The sequence below is a fragment of the Herpailurus yagouaroundi genome, unplaced genomic scaffold (genome assembly GCF_014898765.1).
Source record: "Herpailurus yagouaroundi ecotype Mexico unplaced genomic scaffold, PumYag 182, whole genome shotgun sequence".
Classification (NCBI taxonomy): Eukaryota; Metazoa; Chordata; class Mammalia; order Carnivora; family Felidae; genus Herpailurus; species Herpailurus yagouaroundi.
Genome location: NW_024412413.1, coordinates 9,869,074 through 9,883,239, shown reverse-complemented (window position 1 = coordinate 9,883,239; position 14,166 = coordinate 9,869,074). Strand labels below are relative to the sequence as shown.

The following is a 14,166-nucleotide window of genomic DNA, read 5'->3' as shown; positions in this document are numbered from 1 at the left end:
CATGTTAGAGACATTGGGGTTTATTCCATAGAAAAGTAACTTAAGCAAGGTAGAGAAGCACGCAGATTTACCTGGTACCTCTCGTGAAAGATCCACCAGAAGCTATCCAGCCATATGGCTCTTGGAGAAGGAGAAGAGAGAAACTTCTCTAATTCTCTATCGGAACAGAAAGACTTGGGAAGAAAAAAAAACACAACAACAACAACAACAAAATTCACATTATTATTGCTGTTGTCTTTGAAAACACAATTTTTCATTGTTTCATGATTTCACTGTGGCTGTGGAGCCACAACCAGATTAATAATCCTCTCCGTTCAGAACCCGCCTTTCCTCCTACGTTCCACAGCTTGTTATTGTCGCTAACCACACCATCTTCCCACCCGTCATCTTTGGAGTCAACTTAAAAGAAACACTTACCCTTTTAGTTTAGTGAGTGCCGACTATTTGCCTTTCCAGGCATTTTTACACATTCTCATCTAACCGCTAAGATAATCACACAAGGCGTGTTACTACTATCCCCATTTTACAGACGAGCCAACTGAGGACCGAAGAGCTGAAGTCTCTTGCCCAAAGAGATACAGCCAGCAAGTGGCAGAGCCAGCACTGGAATCTGTAACTGGAGGCAGCTTCCCCGTTCTGTCACCTACTCCGATCAGCGGCAATCAACAAACACACACGCTACACAGCTGCAAGCCACTGGACCAGGAGATTCTGCGGGGTTCACGGTAAGCACATGCAACTCTAAAATCGGAATTATCAGCGAACTCGGAGGGGCAGGAAATTCAGACTTCGTTGCAAGGCGACCCGGTAACCTGACTCTGATTCCAGAGCTACCATCGTAATAGCGTAATGACGTGTAATATTTGTTGAATGTTTACCATGTGTCTGGCACAGGGCTGTGCCCTTCACCCCTCACCTCGTTTTGTTTGTTACCATCTAGGTGGTAGCTACTACAGGCATCCCGGTTTATAGAAGAGGAAAGGGAGGGTCCGAAAGTTTAGGACTCTTGCCCAAGTTTGCATGGCCGGGGAGGCTCCGAAGCAGGCAGCTTGACCCCAGAGACACCACACACGCTGCCTCTTAGCATTATGAAGAGCAAAGAGATCCCATTCCTGCCCCCTCTTGGATGCAAAGGGGGAGACTCCTTGGCTCTCCCTTCAGGCCTATGGAAGCTGGGGGCAGGGTGCGTGGATAAGCCTCCCTCATCGGCAGGGAGTTCTCTGAGCCCAGCTCTCTGCTTTGTCTTTTTCACCGTTCCTCACGTTTCCTTAGAGAAAACATACAGTCAGAGCAGTCCAGAGCACAGACTTCGAATCCAGCTGGATTCAAATCCAGCTCTTATGCTAAGAAGCTGTGTGGCCTTGAGCAACGTTATTGAACCTGTATGTGCTCAGCTTCCTCAACCAGACGACAGAGGGAAACTGAAGGACTCCATAAGAATCTGCTTTCTGTGGGAGGCCTGAGTGGCTCAGTCGGTTAAGCTTCTGACTCTGGGTTTTGGCTCAGGTCATGATCTTGCGGTTTGTGAGTTCGAGCCTACTTGGGATTCTCTCTCTCTCTGCTCCTCCCCAGCTAATGCTCTCTCTCTCAAAATAAATAAATAAACTTAAAAAAAAAAAAAGACCCTGCTTTTTGCTCCTTTTTCCTCTTCTATTCTTGCTAGGACCTGCACACCCCATTTTACACAAGCCTCATAATGCAAATGGTGCCTGTCCTCCTTGTAAAGTACAAGGAGTTGATGATTTCTTTAGAATAGACATCTAAGGGAGGACCGGGTGAGAATGACCAGAAAAACCATCATATGCATATTCCGGACCACGGATGCTAAACATCTTGATGCCAAGACCCCCGGGCTCCAAGGAATAACACCTGGGCCTTGGTCTTTGTTCTAACCGTTCCTGGATGCCTGAGAGGACACATACACCGGAACACCATCTTCAGTAAAAACCCTAGACCCCAAACATAGGCAAGATTCATATCCCTTTCCTTTCTGAGTCTCCCAGACACTCTGTCTCTACCTGCACTCTCTCTATACCTTTAATAAACTCTGCTTTCACTTCCTGCTGGCCCCTGTTTGATTTCTATCCTGTGTGCAGCCAGGGACCCTTGGACCCAGCCTACCAGCATCACAGAGAATGGAGAGGACGTCCCTGCCCCGAGGACTGCCATGACCGTTACATGAGTGAGTGACACACACAAAGTGCTCAGAACAGTGTCAGGCACTTAGGAAACACTCACTAAAGGTGTGCTAGCTTACTTATTTATTCACACTCTTGCTTCCTTTCAAAAAGTTCATTTCAGCCCCTCAACAGCTATTTACTGAGCACCTACTAGGTGCCTAGATGGTGATGTAGAGTCCCTGCCCTGGAGACGTTCACAAGTAAGCAGACATTTATAATGCAGTGTGATGGGTGCCTTAAAAGAAGGAATCCCAGGGGCATATAGAGGGGCTCTGGGGTACCGGGGAGAGTAAAAATGACTGGATGGGGGTGCCTGAGTGGCTCAATCAGTTGAGGATCTGACTTCGGCTCAGGTCGTGATCTCACAGCTCATGAGTTCGAACCCTGCGTCGGGCTCTGTGCTGACAGCTCGGAGCCTGGAGCCTGCTTCAGATTCTGTGTCTCCCTCTCTCTCTCTACCCCCACTCTGCTCATGCTCTCTCTCTGTCTCAAAAATAAATAAACATTAAAGAAAAATAAAAAAAAAATAAATAAATCACAGTAAAAAAAAAAAAAAAAAAGACCAGAGGAAGAAGGGAGAAGGTACATTAGAGGGGACCGAGATGGCCAGGCAGAAGGCATGCTGAACAGCAGGTACAGTGATCCAGACAGGAAGGTGTGGGGCTTGAACTTGGCAGTGGCAGCAAGGAGGAGGAGGAGGTACAGGGAAGACAGCAGGTGAATCTCAGTGATGGCTCAGACGCAGGGGTGAGGACCAGGGAGGAGACTGGCTTATGCTTGGCTGGAAGGCTGCAGTTTTCGACCAGACAGGAGGAGAAGCAGTGTCATGAGTCTGAGAAGGGCAGGAGGCGGGGGGATATGGGAGTCGGAGTGCAGCATGGGGTTTGGAGGTGGTGACACAGTCCCTAAGTGTGATTAGCCTCATGCGGGGAGATGACTCATGTCCACCCCCTCCCCGCCCATGAGTCTGTGTAGAGGAAGAAGACGGAGCAGAGGCAGGGGTCCTGAAGAACGTGGGCTTGGAAGGCCAAAGCGTGCTGCCTGCATAGACGGAGAAGCTGCTACAGGGACCAAGGAAGGACACAACTGTCAAGTGCAGGGAGTCATCCTCTGGGCCAGTTCTACAGAGAGGTCGTCTAATGGAACAACAGAAACACATCCTGTGGACTTGGCCTTCTGAGAGCCAAGGGCGGACAGACACGGCCACTTGCAGTGATGGGAAAGGAATGGGGGTGGGTCACAGCAGCACCGAGGAGAGAATGGCAGTGAGAATGTGAGGGCAGCTCTTGGCCTCCGAGGCTCGGCTCGGTGCCGGGCTGGGGCCAACCACTGACCCAGGGAGACGGGCCTTTCGTCCTCATGGAGCTCACGGTCTAGTGATGGCCTCCCGATTCTCCAGAGCAGAGGCAATGTCACTGCCAAGAGGGAAGGTGCGGTGACAGAGGAGAGGGTTCGAGGAGGCAAGGAAGGGTTTGCAATGGCCCCTGAAGAGCTGGAACAGGGTCCTTTTAAAGGTAAGACACAGGGGGGCGCCTGGGTGGCTCAGTCTGTTAAGGGTCTGACTCTTCATTTCAGATCAGTTCATGATCTCACAGTTTCATGGGTTCAGACCCCATCCACCTTTATGTGGACAGTGCAGGGCTTGCATGGGATTCTCTCCCTCTCTCTCTGCCCCTCCCCAACTTGTGTTCTCTCTGTCTCTCTCAAAATAAATAAACTTAAAAAAAAACGGGGGCGCCTGGGTGGCGCAGTGGTTAAGCATCCGACTTCAGCCAGGTCACGATCTCGCGGTCCGTGAGTTCGAGCCCCGCGTCGGGCTCTGGGCTGATGGCTCAGAGCCTGGAGCCTGTTTCCCATTCTGTGTCTCCCTCTCTCTCTGCCCCTCCCCCGTTCATGTTCTGTCTCTCTCTGTCCCAAAAATAAATAAACGTTGGAAAAAAAATTAAAAAAAATAATAAAAATAAAAAAAAACAAAGGTAATGGGGCACCTGGGTAGCTCAATCAGTTCAGCATCCAACTTCGGCTCAGGTCATGATCTCACGGTTCATCAGTTCGAGCCCTGCATCCGGCTCTCTGCTGACAGCTCAGAGCCTAGAACCTGCTTCTGATTCTGTGTCTCCCTCTCTCTCTACCCCTGCCCTGCTTGTGCTTTGTCTATCTCTCAAAAATAAAGAAAAATAAACATAAAATCTTTTAGTTTCTATTTTTTTAATTAAAATTCAATGTTTAGGGGCACCTGGGTGGCTCAGTCGGTTGGGCGTCCGACTTCGGCTCAGGTCATGATCTCACAGTCCGTGGGTTCGAGCCCCGCATCGGGCTCTGTGCTGACAGCTCAGAGCCTGGAGCCTGCTTCGGATTCTGTGTCTCCCTCTCTCTCTGCTCCTCCCCTGCTCATGCTCTGTCTCTCTCTGTGTCAAAAATAAAAACATAAAATAAAATAAAATAAAATAAAATAAAATAAAATAAAATAAAATAAAATAAAATTCAATGTTTATTTATTTGGGGGGCTGGGGGGAAGTGCAGAGAGAGAGAGAGAGAGAGAGACAGAGGATCTGAAGCAGGCTCTGTGCTGACAGCAGAGAGCCCGACATAGGGCTCATGAATGGTGAGATCATGACCTGAGCTGAAGTCAGATGCTGAACAGACTGAGCCACCCAGGTGCCCCAATAAAATCTTAAAAAAAAAAAAAAAATTAAAATGAAGCCAAGACACAAATTTGCCTTGAGTTTCCTGGGAGCCGAAGGAAAACACCAGTTATAAGACTAAAATCATGCCAGGGGATATGTAGTTTTTCTGGGGATTAAGGCCTAAGGAGAACATTCCCCATGGGACCTCAAAAATGGAACATTAAGTAACAGCAGTCACTGTCCTCGGGGCTACCCTCACAGCAAATGGAACACAAATACATGTGGCTGTGCCAGTGGGCCTGTGCAGGGCAAGCAAAGTCATGGGCTGGAAGGTCACACAGGGACAACAGGCCCATAAAACATACAACCTATTTGTTCTCAAATCTTTCTCCTATCTATCTATCTATCTATCTATCATCTATCTTTAACTTTTTTTTTTATTATTATTTAAGTAATCTCTACACCCCAGGTGGGATTTGAACTCACAGCCCCAAGATCAAGAGTCGTATGCTCTTCTGAGTGAGCCAGCCAGGTGCCCCGTTCTTTTTTTTTTTTTTTTTTTTTGAAGTACAGGCAAAGGAGGGAAAAAAAAGTATGACCTTATCGCTCAGTGAACATCGGTGATATCTACTATGGTTCCATCACCAGATTTTCCTGTATGTGCTTACGTAGCATCATACTGTAGAGTTTCATATACTGATATCTTTCATTTAACGCCACAGCATAGCACAATACACTCTTTGTAAACATTGATTTTAATGGCTAAATAGTCCATGATACATATACCCCAAATGACCGTGCTAGTCTTCTATTATTCATCATTAAGCTAATAGCACTGATAATAAAAACTACCACTTTTTGAGAACTTCTGACTTACTAGGCACTGCGCTAAGGACTTTTTATACACTTAAATAAGATCCTTATCTTATTTAATGTTACAATAACACCTCCAGGTAGAGACTGCTTTTATCCTTACTTTACAGCAGAAACTAGAGCCCAGAGAGCTACTTAGCCACCAAGAGGCACTACCTCCCTTCCAGTTTCTTGCTGTCCCAAATAACAATGTGGGGAATATCTTCTTACACTGCCCTGGAGGGAATGTGACGCTGTGAGTGCCCGCCGCTCCTCCACCCCTCTGCCAAAGACGGCAGGGGACCAGGCACCTGGGCCCAGAGCCCCTACCGACTGGTTAGAGGCAGCTGTCCACTTGCTGACTGCAGTCCATGCTGGAGCCAGGCGCTGGAACTCCAGCAAATACCAGTGTCATCTTGGGCGGCGGCTGGCCCAAACAGACCATCACTCTTAGAAAGTCTGAACGCAAGACACAGAGGAATGAGACCGACGGAGCTGATGCAGAGACATCGCCGCCGGAGAGAAGGCAGCAGGGAGAAATCGTGAAGAGAGGAGGGAGTGAAGGAAGGTGGCTGGGCAGAGGGAGAGAGGAGCGAGGGAAAGAGAGACAAAGGGACAGAGGGAGGAGGAGAAAAGAGAGAGAGATGGGGTAGAAAGTGGTTTGAGGCAGCAGTGGGAAGTACAGGTAGACAAGGCTGAGAACCTGGGTCCCCGCAGGGGACGATGATTGGAACTGCTTTGGGGACACCATGAAGGGCGATGAGACCAGCTATAGGGCTGCGGGTACCATTTCCTGGGCTTCCTCCCCTCCCCACACCTCTCTGCACTCATCCCCACCTCTTGAGTGGTCTCACATACTCTAGGCCTTGGAATACTGCCCCCACCCTCCGCCCTGCTTCCCAAGGAACCCAGCGTGCTCCAATGCACTGCTCTCCAAGTGGTTGTTCTCCCCAAGGGGCACCAAGGGACGTGTGAGAAAAATACTCTAACTAATGTCTAACTAAGAAAAGCAAGAAATTAAGATTACTAATATATAATGTAGCAGTTGACAACAGAGCATGTATGTATATCATTTACAAAAAAACATAGATCGTGACGGTGCACGCTCAAAATTTTTTGCCAATAAGACACATGATCAAAGCAGTCTGGGGGCACCTGAGTGGCTCAGTCGGTTAAGAGTCTGACTTCGGGGGCGCCTGGGTGGCGCAGTCGGTTAAGCGTCCGACTTCAGCCAGGTCACGATCTCGCGGTCCGTGAGTTCCAGCCCCGCGTCGGGCTCTGGGCTGATGGCTCAGAGCCTGGAGCCTGTTTCCCATTCTGTGTCTCCCTCTCTCTCTGCCCCTCCCCCGTTCATGCTCTGTCTCTCTCTGTCCCAAAAATAAATAAAAACGTTGAAAAAAAAGAGTCTGACTTCGGCGCAGGTCATGATCTCACAGTTTGTGAGTTCAAGCCCCACGTCGGACTCTATGCTGACAGCTCAGAGCCTGAAGCCTGCTTCGGATTCTGTGTCTCCCTCTCTCTCTGCCCTCCCTTGCTTGTGCTCTGTCTCTCTCTCTCGCAAAAATAAACATTAAAAAGAATTTTTTATTTATTTTATTTATTTTTTAATTTTTTTTTAACGTTTATTCATTTTAGAGACAGAGAGAGAGAGAGACAGAGCATGAACGGGGGAAGGTCAGAGAGAGAGGAAGACACAGAATCTGAAACAGGCTCCAGGCTCTGAGCCGTCAGCACAGAGCCCGACGCGGGGCTCGAACTCACGGACCGTGAGATCATGACCTGAGCCAAAGTCGGTCGCCCAACCGACTGAGCCACCCAGGCGCCCCTAAACATTAAAAATAATTTTAATAAAAAATTAAAAATGAAAAAAAAACACAGTCTGGAAATGAGTGCTCAGGGAGGAAGAATCTAGGTTTTGGAGGGAACATGGGCTTGGGTTCTAATCTCGGCTCAGTTACTTGCAAACTGTCTGGCAGTGGAAACTGACTTACTTGGTGAACCTGACTCAGTCCCTTGGGGTATAGAACGGGGACGGCTATGTCTGTCTGCCACATGGTTGCTGTAAAGCTGGGGTACAGCTGGGCCCACAGCAGGGGGATCACACAGTTGGTAACATTGGTGAGCTGCCCACTCTCTTTCCTTACCTTGCCACTAAGGCGGTTTCTCTCAGCCCGGACCACATTACCCACCATGTCACAGAAGTTCACCCCATTTGGAAGCCTGTTCGGCACAGCGCTGTTAAATTTATGTGGGTGCTGGTACAGCTCCACCAGCAGATTTTTATCTGCTGTTTTCTGAAACAAAAAGCAGATACGAAAATGAGGTCCATCATTTGACAGCTTAAATTGAAACTAAAAACTAGGATATCTTCCCCTTTTTGTCACGAAGATGGTGTAACAAGCTTACAGAAACTGGACAAAATGGGGGCACGTTCAGGACCCCAGCACCTCTTACCAAATGATTTACATTATTTCTGTTTTCCCTTTCAGGCTCTGAGCACATTTACAAATGTGCAGACATAACTCGACTCATGTGACAATACATAAATACACACACACACACACACACACACACAAACACACACACACACACACGGTGTCCTGCTTTCTCCACCTTAGATTTTCCACATTGCTACACTGTCTTCAAATGTATCACTTCAGAGAATAGATCCTGTTATGAAGATGGGCTATCATTTAATTGACTACTCACGGATTACTTCCAATTAATATTACTGTCATTAATAATTTGGAGCATACAGTTTCCCCCTTGGGTTTATTCATTATGAATTTCTGGGGAAAAAAGGCAATATAACAACTATAAAAAATGTGAAGATACAGAAAAGTGGAAAGAGAAAACCAACTGCCATCACCCGAGGCACCTGCTGGAAACATTTTGGGGGACTGAGTTACTTTTCTTTTCTTTTTTTTTTAAGTGTGTTTATTTCTTTGTTTTGAGATAGAGACAGAGAGAGCGAACTACTTTAAGATCCTCTAAAAAGGGCACTCTGCAGTTTTCCTGCACCATCACCATCCAGGTGCCAAGCGTCCCCTCCCCAGGACTAAAATCTCTTTCATGCCCAGCAGAAACCAGTCAGAGAGAGACCCAGCAGCAGATCCCTTACCCTTTTATTGACGAAAGATTTGACATTCCTAGATTCCGAGCCTCTGCAAATATGCTGCGATTTTCTGTGACTCTTGTCTGCAGAAGAATGGAAGAAGAGAAAGGATGTAACCACGAGGTCTGTCCATCGCTGCGCAGTAACCATAGCTGTGATGTTTCACTCACTCAGCCTGAGCTGCCAGAGGACAGTCACACTGTTAGTCTCACTGGTCCCCGCCTGAGTTGCTGGCTCCCTGGATCCAGGACCCACCGCAGACAAGCTGTCCCCTTGCCCCCAAGCCTGTTCCCTCGTCTGTAAACTCTGTTCAGCGGCACCTAGCCCACAGTTGGGGGCATTGCAAAGATTTAATAGGAGAAGTGCCACCTGGTAGGCCGTCTCTAAGTGAGCCGTCCTTCCCTCCTAACTTGCCCAGTGCCAGCAAGTCAGACATGAGACTCCTCCAGAAGAGGACAAAGCTATCCTCGGTTGAAATGCTGGATTCCTGCTTAACTGCATTTGAGATACTAACAATAGCCAAACCCCACAGAAACACCATCAAGGCTATGAGAAAGGATTTTTGCCTCTGTCTCCCGGGTCGCCGTGACTTTTCTCTCTCAAAGCCTTCTTCTCCAACTCAAATCTCTCAATTGCCTTCAAAAACCAGAAAGAAATGGGGCATTAGGGATTCGTGCAGATCTCGGTGCGGGATGAGGGTCAGAGATCAGGCCATTTCCCCCGCTGGGGCGCAAAAGTCCTGGAGCAGAGGTTGTGGCAGCGCCTCCCTGTCCTCCCCGTAGGTGCCAGGGTCTCCGTGGCCACTGGTGTCACTGACCTCATTCCCACCCCACCTCCGCCCCCACCGAGTGTCACCACCGATACATCCCCCCACTTTGCCTTCTCCCACGCTGCCCCTCCTCCTGGCTATGCCTCCTCTTGTCTATACCTCTGAGGAGGTACAGGATGTGGGAATGGGGCTCCAATCAAGCTCCCTGGGCTAAAAGCTATTGTTTAAACTCTCTGTGAGGGGGACAATGATACCTACCTTCTAGGGTCCTTGTAAGGATTGGATATACAGTATTGAGTGCATCTTAAATTTTTTTTAATGTTTATTTATTTTTGAGAGAGAGAGAGAGAGAGAGAGCGCATGTGCGCGTGAGCAGGGGAAGGGCAGAGAAAGGGGAAGACACAGAATCAGACTCCAGGCTCTGAGCTGTCAGCACGGAGCCCGATGTGGGGCTCGAACTCATAAACAGTGAGATCATGACCTGAGCCGAAGTTAGACGCTTAACCGATTGAGCCACCCAGGCGCCCCTAATGCATCTTAAAACACTAGTGCGGAGGCTACTACCAGATAGGAGCTGCTCAATAAAGGCTAATTATTATTATTATTATTAATCACCAGACCCTTGACTTCTCAACAGATTTCTCTTGATCTCTGATTCCTCCTCCCCCATTCCCGCATCCCCTCCTGAGGGAACAAAAGGAAAGAAAAATGAATGTCAGTGACCCAACAAGTTGTACTGATCGTCGGCCATGAGCCCGGCACTGCTCTTGGACAATAAAGTCAACGAAGAATGAGGATTCTGTGTCCTCGCCTTTAGGAATTTACCATCTGTTTGGACAGTTGACATCAGCACACGTGGGCCAAGTAGGTCCTAAATTGCTACATTTGGGTTTGAAGCAATTGAGAGTAGTGTGAACTAGAAGAGTCACAGAGGACCACCCACGAGCACTGGGGGAAATGATGAGGCATCTGTCATGCTTGATAAACTGTGAAACGCCCCCTCCAGTCTTCTACCCCCTTTATGAGCATGTGCGCAGGTGTATGTAGATGGGGAAAGGGCTCACACTGGTAGGTCTACATGTCAACGCTTGTCACTCCAAAAACATAGGCCAAGATAAGGCATGATGAATGAAAGGGAGGGGTATGAGCCAAGGCAGTGGAACAGCGGTGTCTCTGGTCCTTACCGGGATGCCACTTGTAGCCCATATTGTCAAGGCCTTGGAAGGATGGACAAGATTTGCACACGGAGAGAGCAGAATGGATAGGTGAACGCTGGGGGACCAGCAAGTTTTAGGCGTCAACGAGGAGACCAGCACTGGGCCGTGTGCATCTGAGATGACAGTGGTACCTACAAGTGGGGCTGTCCCCCTACTTGGGGAGTTTTTCAGATACACCAATTCAATGGAGAAGTTCATTCCTTGCATCTGCCTCAGCTCATGAATTGTTTACGTACTGTGGCTCCTGAATAGTTCTCTACTTAAAATTTGAAACCAGTAAATAATTTACAAGGTACAAAATCAAGTAGTAGAGTAAAAAGTCTCCCTTCTGCCTCCCTCCACCCAATACCCTTAATTTCTTGCATAGCCTTCCGGAGACATCATGTTCAAATGAGAGCACGCAGAACACACGGTGCCACGTGATGCTCTTTCCACTTTTAGTTTTTTTAAAAACCTCCCAGGGGAGTCTGATGATCACTTAGGTTTAGGTGCCACTGCTCTAGGTGGCTGGGAATATGAGGCTGAGATACAGGAGAGAAGCTAGGATTTGCAACCATATCATTCATTCCACAAGTATTTCCTGAGCACCTGCTCAAGGCCAATGCTGTGCCCATGTCGGGGATGCAGCAGAGAGCAGCGAACGCTGCTGAGGCTTCAGGGATTAGTGGGGAGAAGCCAGGGGTTTTGAGGTGGCCAGTGCTGCGGTGGGGAGGTACAGGATGCTAGCAATGTGCCCAGAAGGGCCCCTCCACTAGTCTTGGGGTACGGGATGCAGAGAAGTCCCTTCTAGGGTGAGGACGTCCAGGCGGAGAGCAGAAGGAATGTGCCTGCCACTGGGTGAATGGTGAAGCTGTGCTATGAGTGGAGCTCTTGAGGGGAAGGGGGCCGGAAGGAAGAGCCAAGCAAGGGGTACCTGGTGCGGGGCGGGGGGGGGGGGCGCGCTCAGTCGGTTTAGCATCTGACTGTTGATTTCGGCTCAAGTCATGATCTCACAGTTCGTGAGTTCGAGCCCCACGTCAGGCTCTGCGCTCAGTGCAGAGCCAGCTTGGGATTCCCTCTTTCTCTCTCTCTCTGCCCCTCTCCCGTGCTCTGTCTCTCTCATGTGCTCTCTCCTTCTCTCTCTCACTCTCAAAATAAATAAATAAATAAATAAATAAATAAATAAATAAATAAAGCTGAAGAGAGCTAAGCAAAGTTCATGGCCAGAGAGGTGGGAAGCCCACAGTTAGGGCATGGAAGAAGGAACAGAAAAGGGACCTGGTGATGTTGGATGTGGGGAGGAGGATCTGGGGCTCATTCGTTCACTAGTGCACACTTAAGAAGCACCTCTTACGCACTAGGCACAGGGCTAGGTGCCAGGCAGCACGGCAGCATGGAGGCTGGAGAAACCCGTCTGGCTATGGCCCTGACACAGGAGAAGTGGCTGCACAGTCAAGGCCCGGTGGACAAAGGGCAGGGCAAACCGCAGCCAGCAGAGCTTGGGCAGGGTAGCCTAGGGATGGGCTCTTGTGGCAGAAGGCAGTGAGCATCTGACAGATTTGACCAGCTGCTTGGGCAGAGGACAGGAAGGACAGGCAAGGGGTCCCTTCCTCCAGGTCATATGAGGACCCAAGGTTGCTCCCACCAGCCCTATCTTGGTTCTCACTGGCCACGAAGGGCACCTGAGGAGATATGCCAATGCTAGGCAATCTTTTTTTCTTTTTAATGTTTACTTACTTATTTTGAGAGGCAGGAGAGCGAGAGAGAGACAGACAGAGAGAGAGAAAGAGAGAGAGAGAGAGAGAGAGAGAGAGAATATGGGCAGGGGAGGGACAGGGAGAGAGAGGGAGAGAAAGAATCCCAAGCAGGTTCTGCACTGTGAGCACAGAGCCCGACAGGGGACTCTAGTCCACGAATCGTGAAATCATGACCTGAGCCAAAATCAAGAGTCGGACACTTAACTGACCAAGCCACCGAGGCGCCCCATTGCTCGACAAACTTAAGTAGCCACCAGATCCTGTTTCTGGGAGCAAAATATTCTTTCTCTTGGTTTTAAAATTATCATAAAAAATCACAGAACTGACATGCAAATACATTCCTTTTGTAAACAACATTACAGAAGTATCCAGAGTAAAAAACATGTTTACTCGCCTTCCTTACCACCCCCTTTCCAGAAATGACCCCATTGACTGTTTGGTGTGTATCCTTCCAGACTTTTCTCCTACACGTTCATACATATAGAGTGTCCTTCCTGTGAGCCAGGCACTCTTCTCGGGCCTGATTTATGGGGCTTCATGAGTTTTAACTCCTCTAATTCTTACAACAACCCTATGAGGTAGATACATTATTTTTGTTATCACCATTCTCTAGAAAACAGAGATTCATAAAGGTTAAACAATTAACCCAGTTTCACAATGTGAGAAAATGGCAGGAGCAGGAATTTAAACACAGACCGTCTTATTCCGGAGTCTGTGTCTCTAATGCTATACCTCTCCTGCCTACACAGGCACACACAGAGAGATGAGGTTTCTTAACTTATATGGAATCACTCCAAGTTGTGTGTGTGTGTGTGTGTGTGTGTGTGTGTGTGTGCATGTGTGTGTGTATGTTGCCTTTATTCACAATTTAATTCTAAGCTCTACTCGATGGTGGGGTAGGTAGGGGCAAGTGAAGCTAATGGTCTCGCTGCGTGAGTGAAAACAGGGCGGAACCTCTGGGAAAGGCAATTCGACTGTATTTACCAAAATTCGAAATTTCACTTCTAGGACTCTAGCGTGCAGAAATACTTGCAAATGAGCCCCAAGATACAAATACAGAAATATTCACGTGTTCACTATGATGAAAACACCACTGAAATATTTATCGGTAGGGAATAAATTAATGATGCCGCATCCAACAAATAGAATATTATGCGGTCATGAAAAGACCAGGGCAGATCCACAGTCGTGACTTGGAAGCATCTCCAAGAGTTATTGAAGCTAAAAATAAATAAATGAATGAGTGAATAAAAAACAAACAAAAGCAGGTTACAAAAACAGTATTTATGGTATGACCCTACTCACATTAAAAAAAGGAAATGATAACCCTAAATATATGTGTTCTATGTTTCTAAATGTATAGAAAAAGTTCTTGGGCACCTGGCTGGCTCAGTTGATGGAGCACGCAACTCTTGATCTCAGGGTCATGAGTTCAAGCCCCATGTAGACATTATTTAAAAAATAAAAAATTTTAATTTAAATTTTTTTTAATTTACATCCAAACTAGTTAGCATCTAGTACAACAATGATTTCAGGAGTAGATTCCTTAGTGCCCCTTCCCCAGTTAGCCCATCCGCCCTCCCACAACCCCTCCTGTAACCCTCTGTTTGTTCTCCATATTTATGAGTCTCTCATGTTTTGCCCACCTCCCTTTTTTCATATTATTTTTG

General features: G+C 47.9%; 1 protein-coding gene across 5 annotated transcripts in view; it reads right to left on the bottom strand.

Moving 5' to 3' along the window:
- The window catches only part of FAM227A (family with sequence similarity 227 member A), a 75,770-nt gene that overhangs the window by 53,104 nt on the left and 8,500 nt on the right, over positions 1-14,166 (bottom strand). For 3 of the 5 annotated variants that reach the window (XM_040490818.1, XM_040490820.1, XM_040490819.1), the window contains exons 1-4: positions 10,728-11,704; positions 8,781-8,857; positions 7,804-7,953; positions 72-173 (exon numbers count right to left, since the gene is read on the bottom strand). In XM_040490818.1, the coding sequence (XP_040346752.1) occupies positions 72-173; positions 7,804-7,953; positions 8,781-8,857; positions 10,728-10,749 (351 nt within the window). In that variant the 5' untranslated portion in view covers positions 10,750-11,704. Of the gene's footprint in view, positions 1-71; positions 174-7,803; positions 7,954-8,780; positions 8,858-9,340; positions 9,411-10,727; positions 11,705-14,166 lie in introns of those variants that run through there. The other 2 variants (XM_040490822.1, XM_040490821.1) reach the window with 2 other exon arrangements.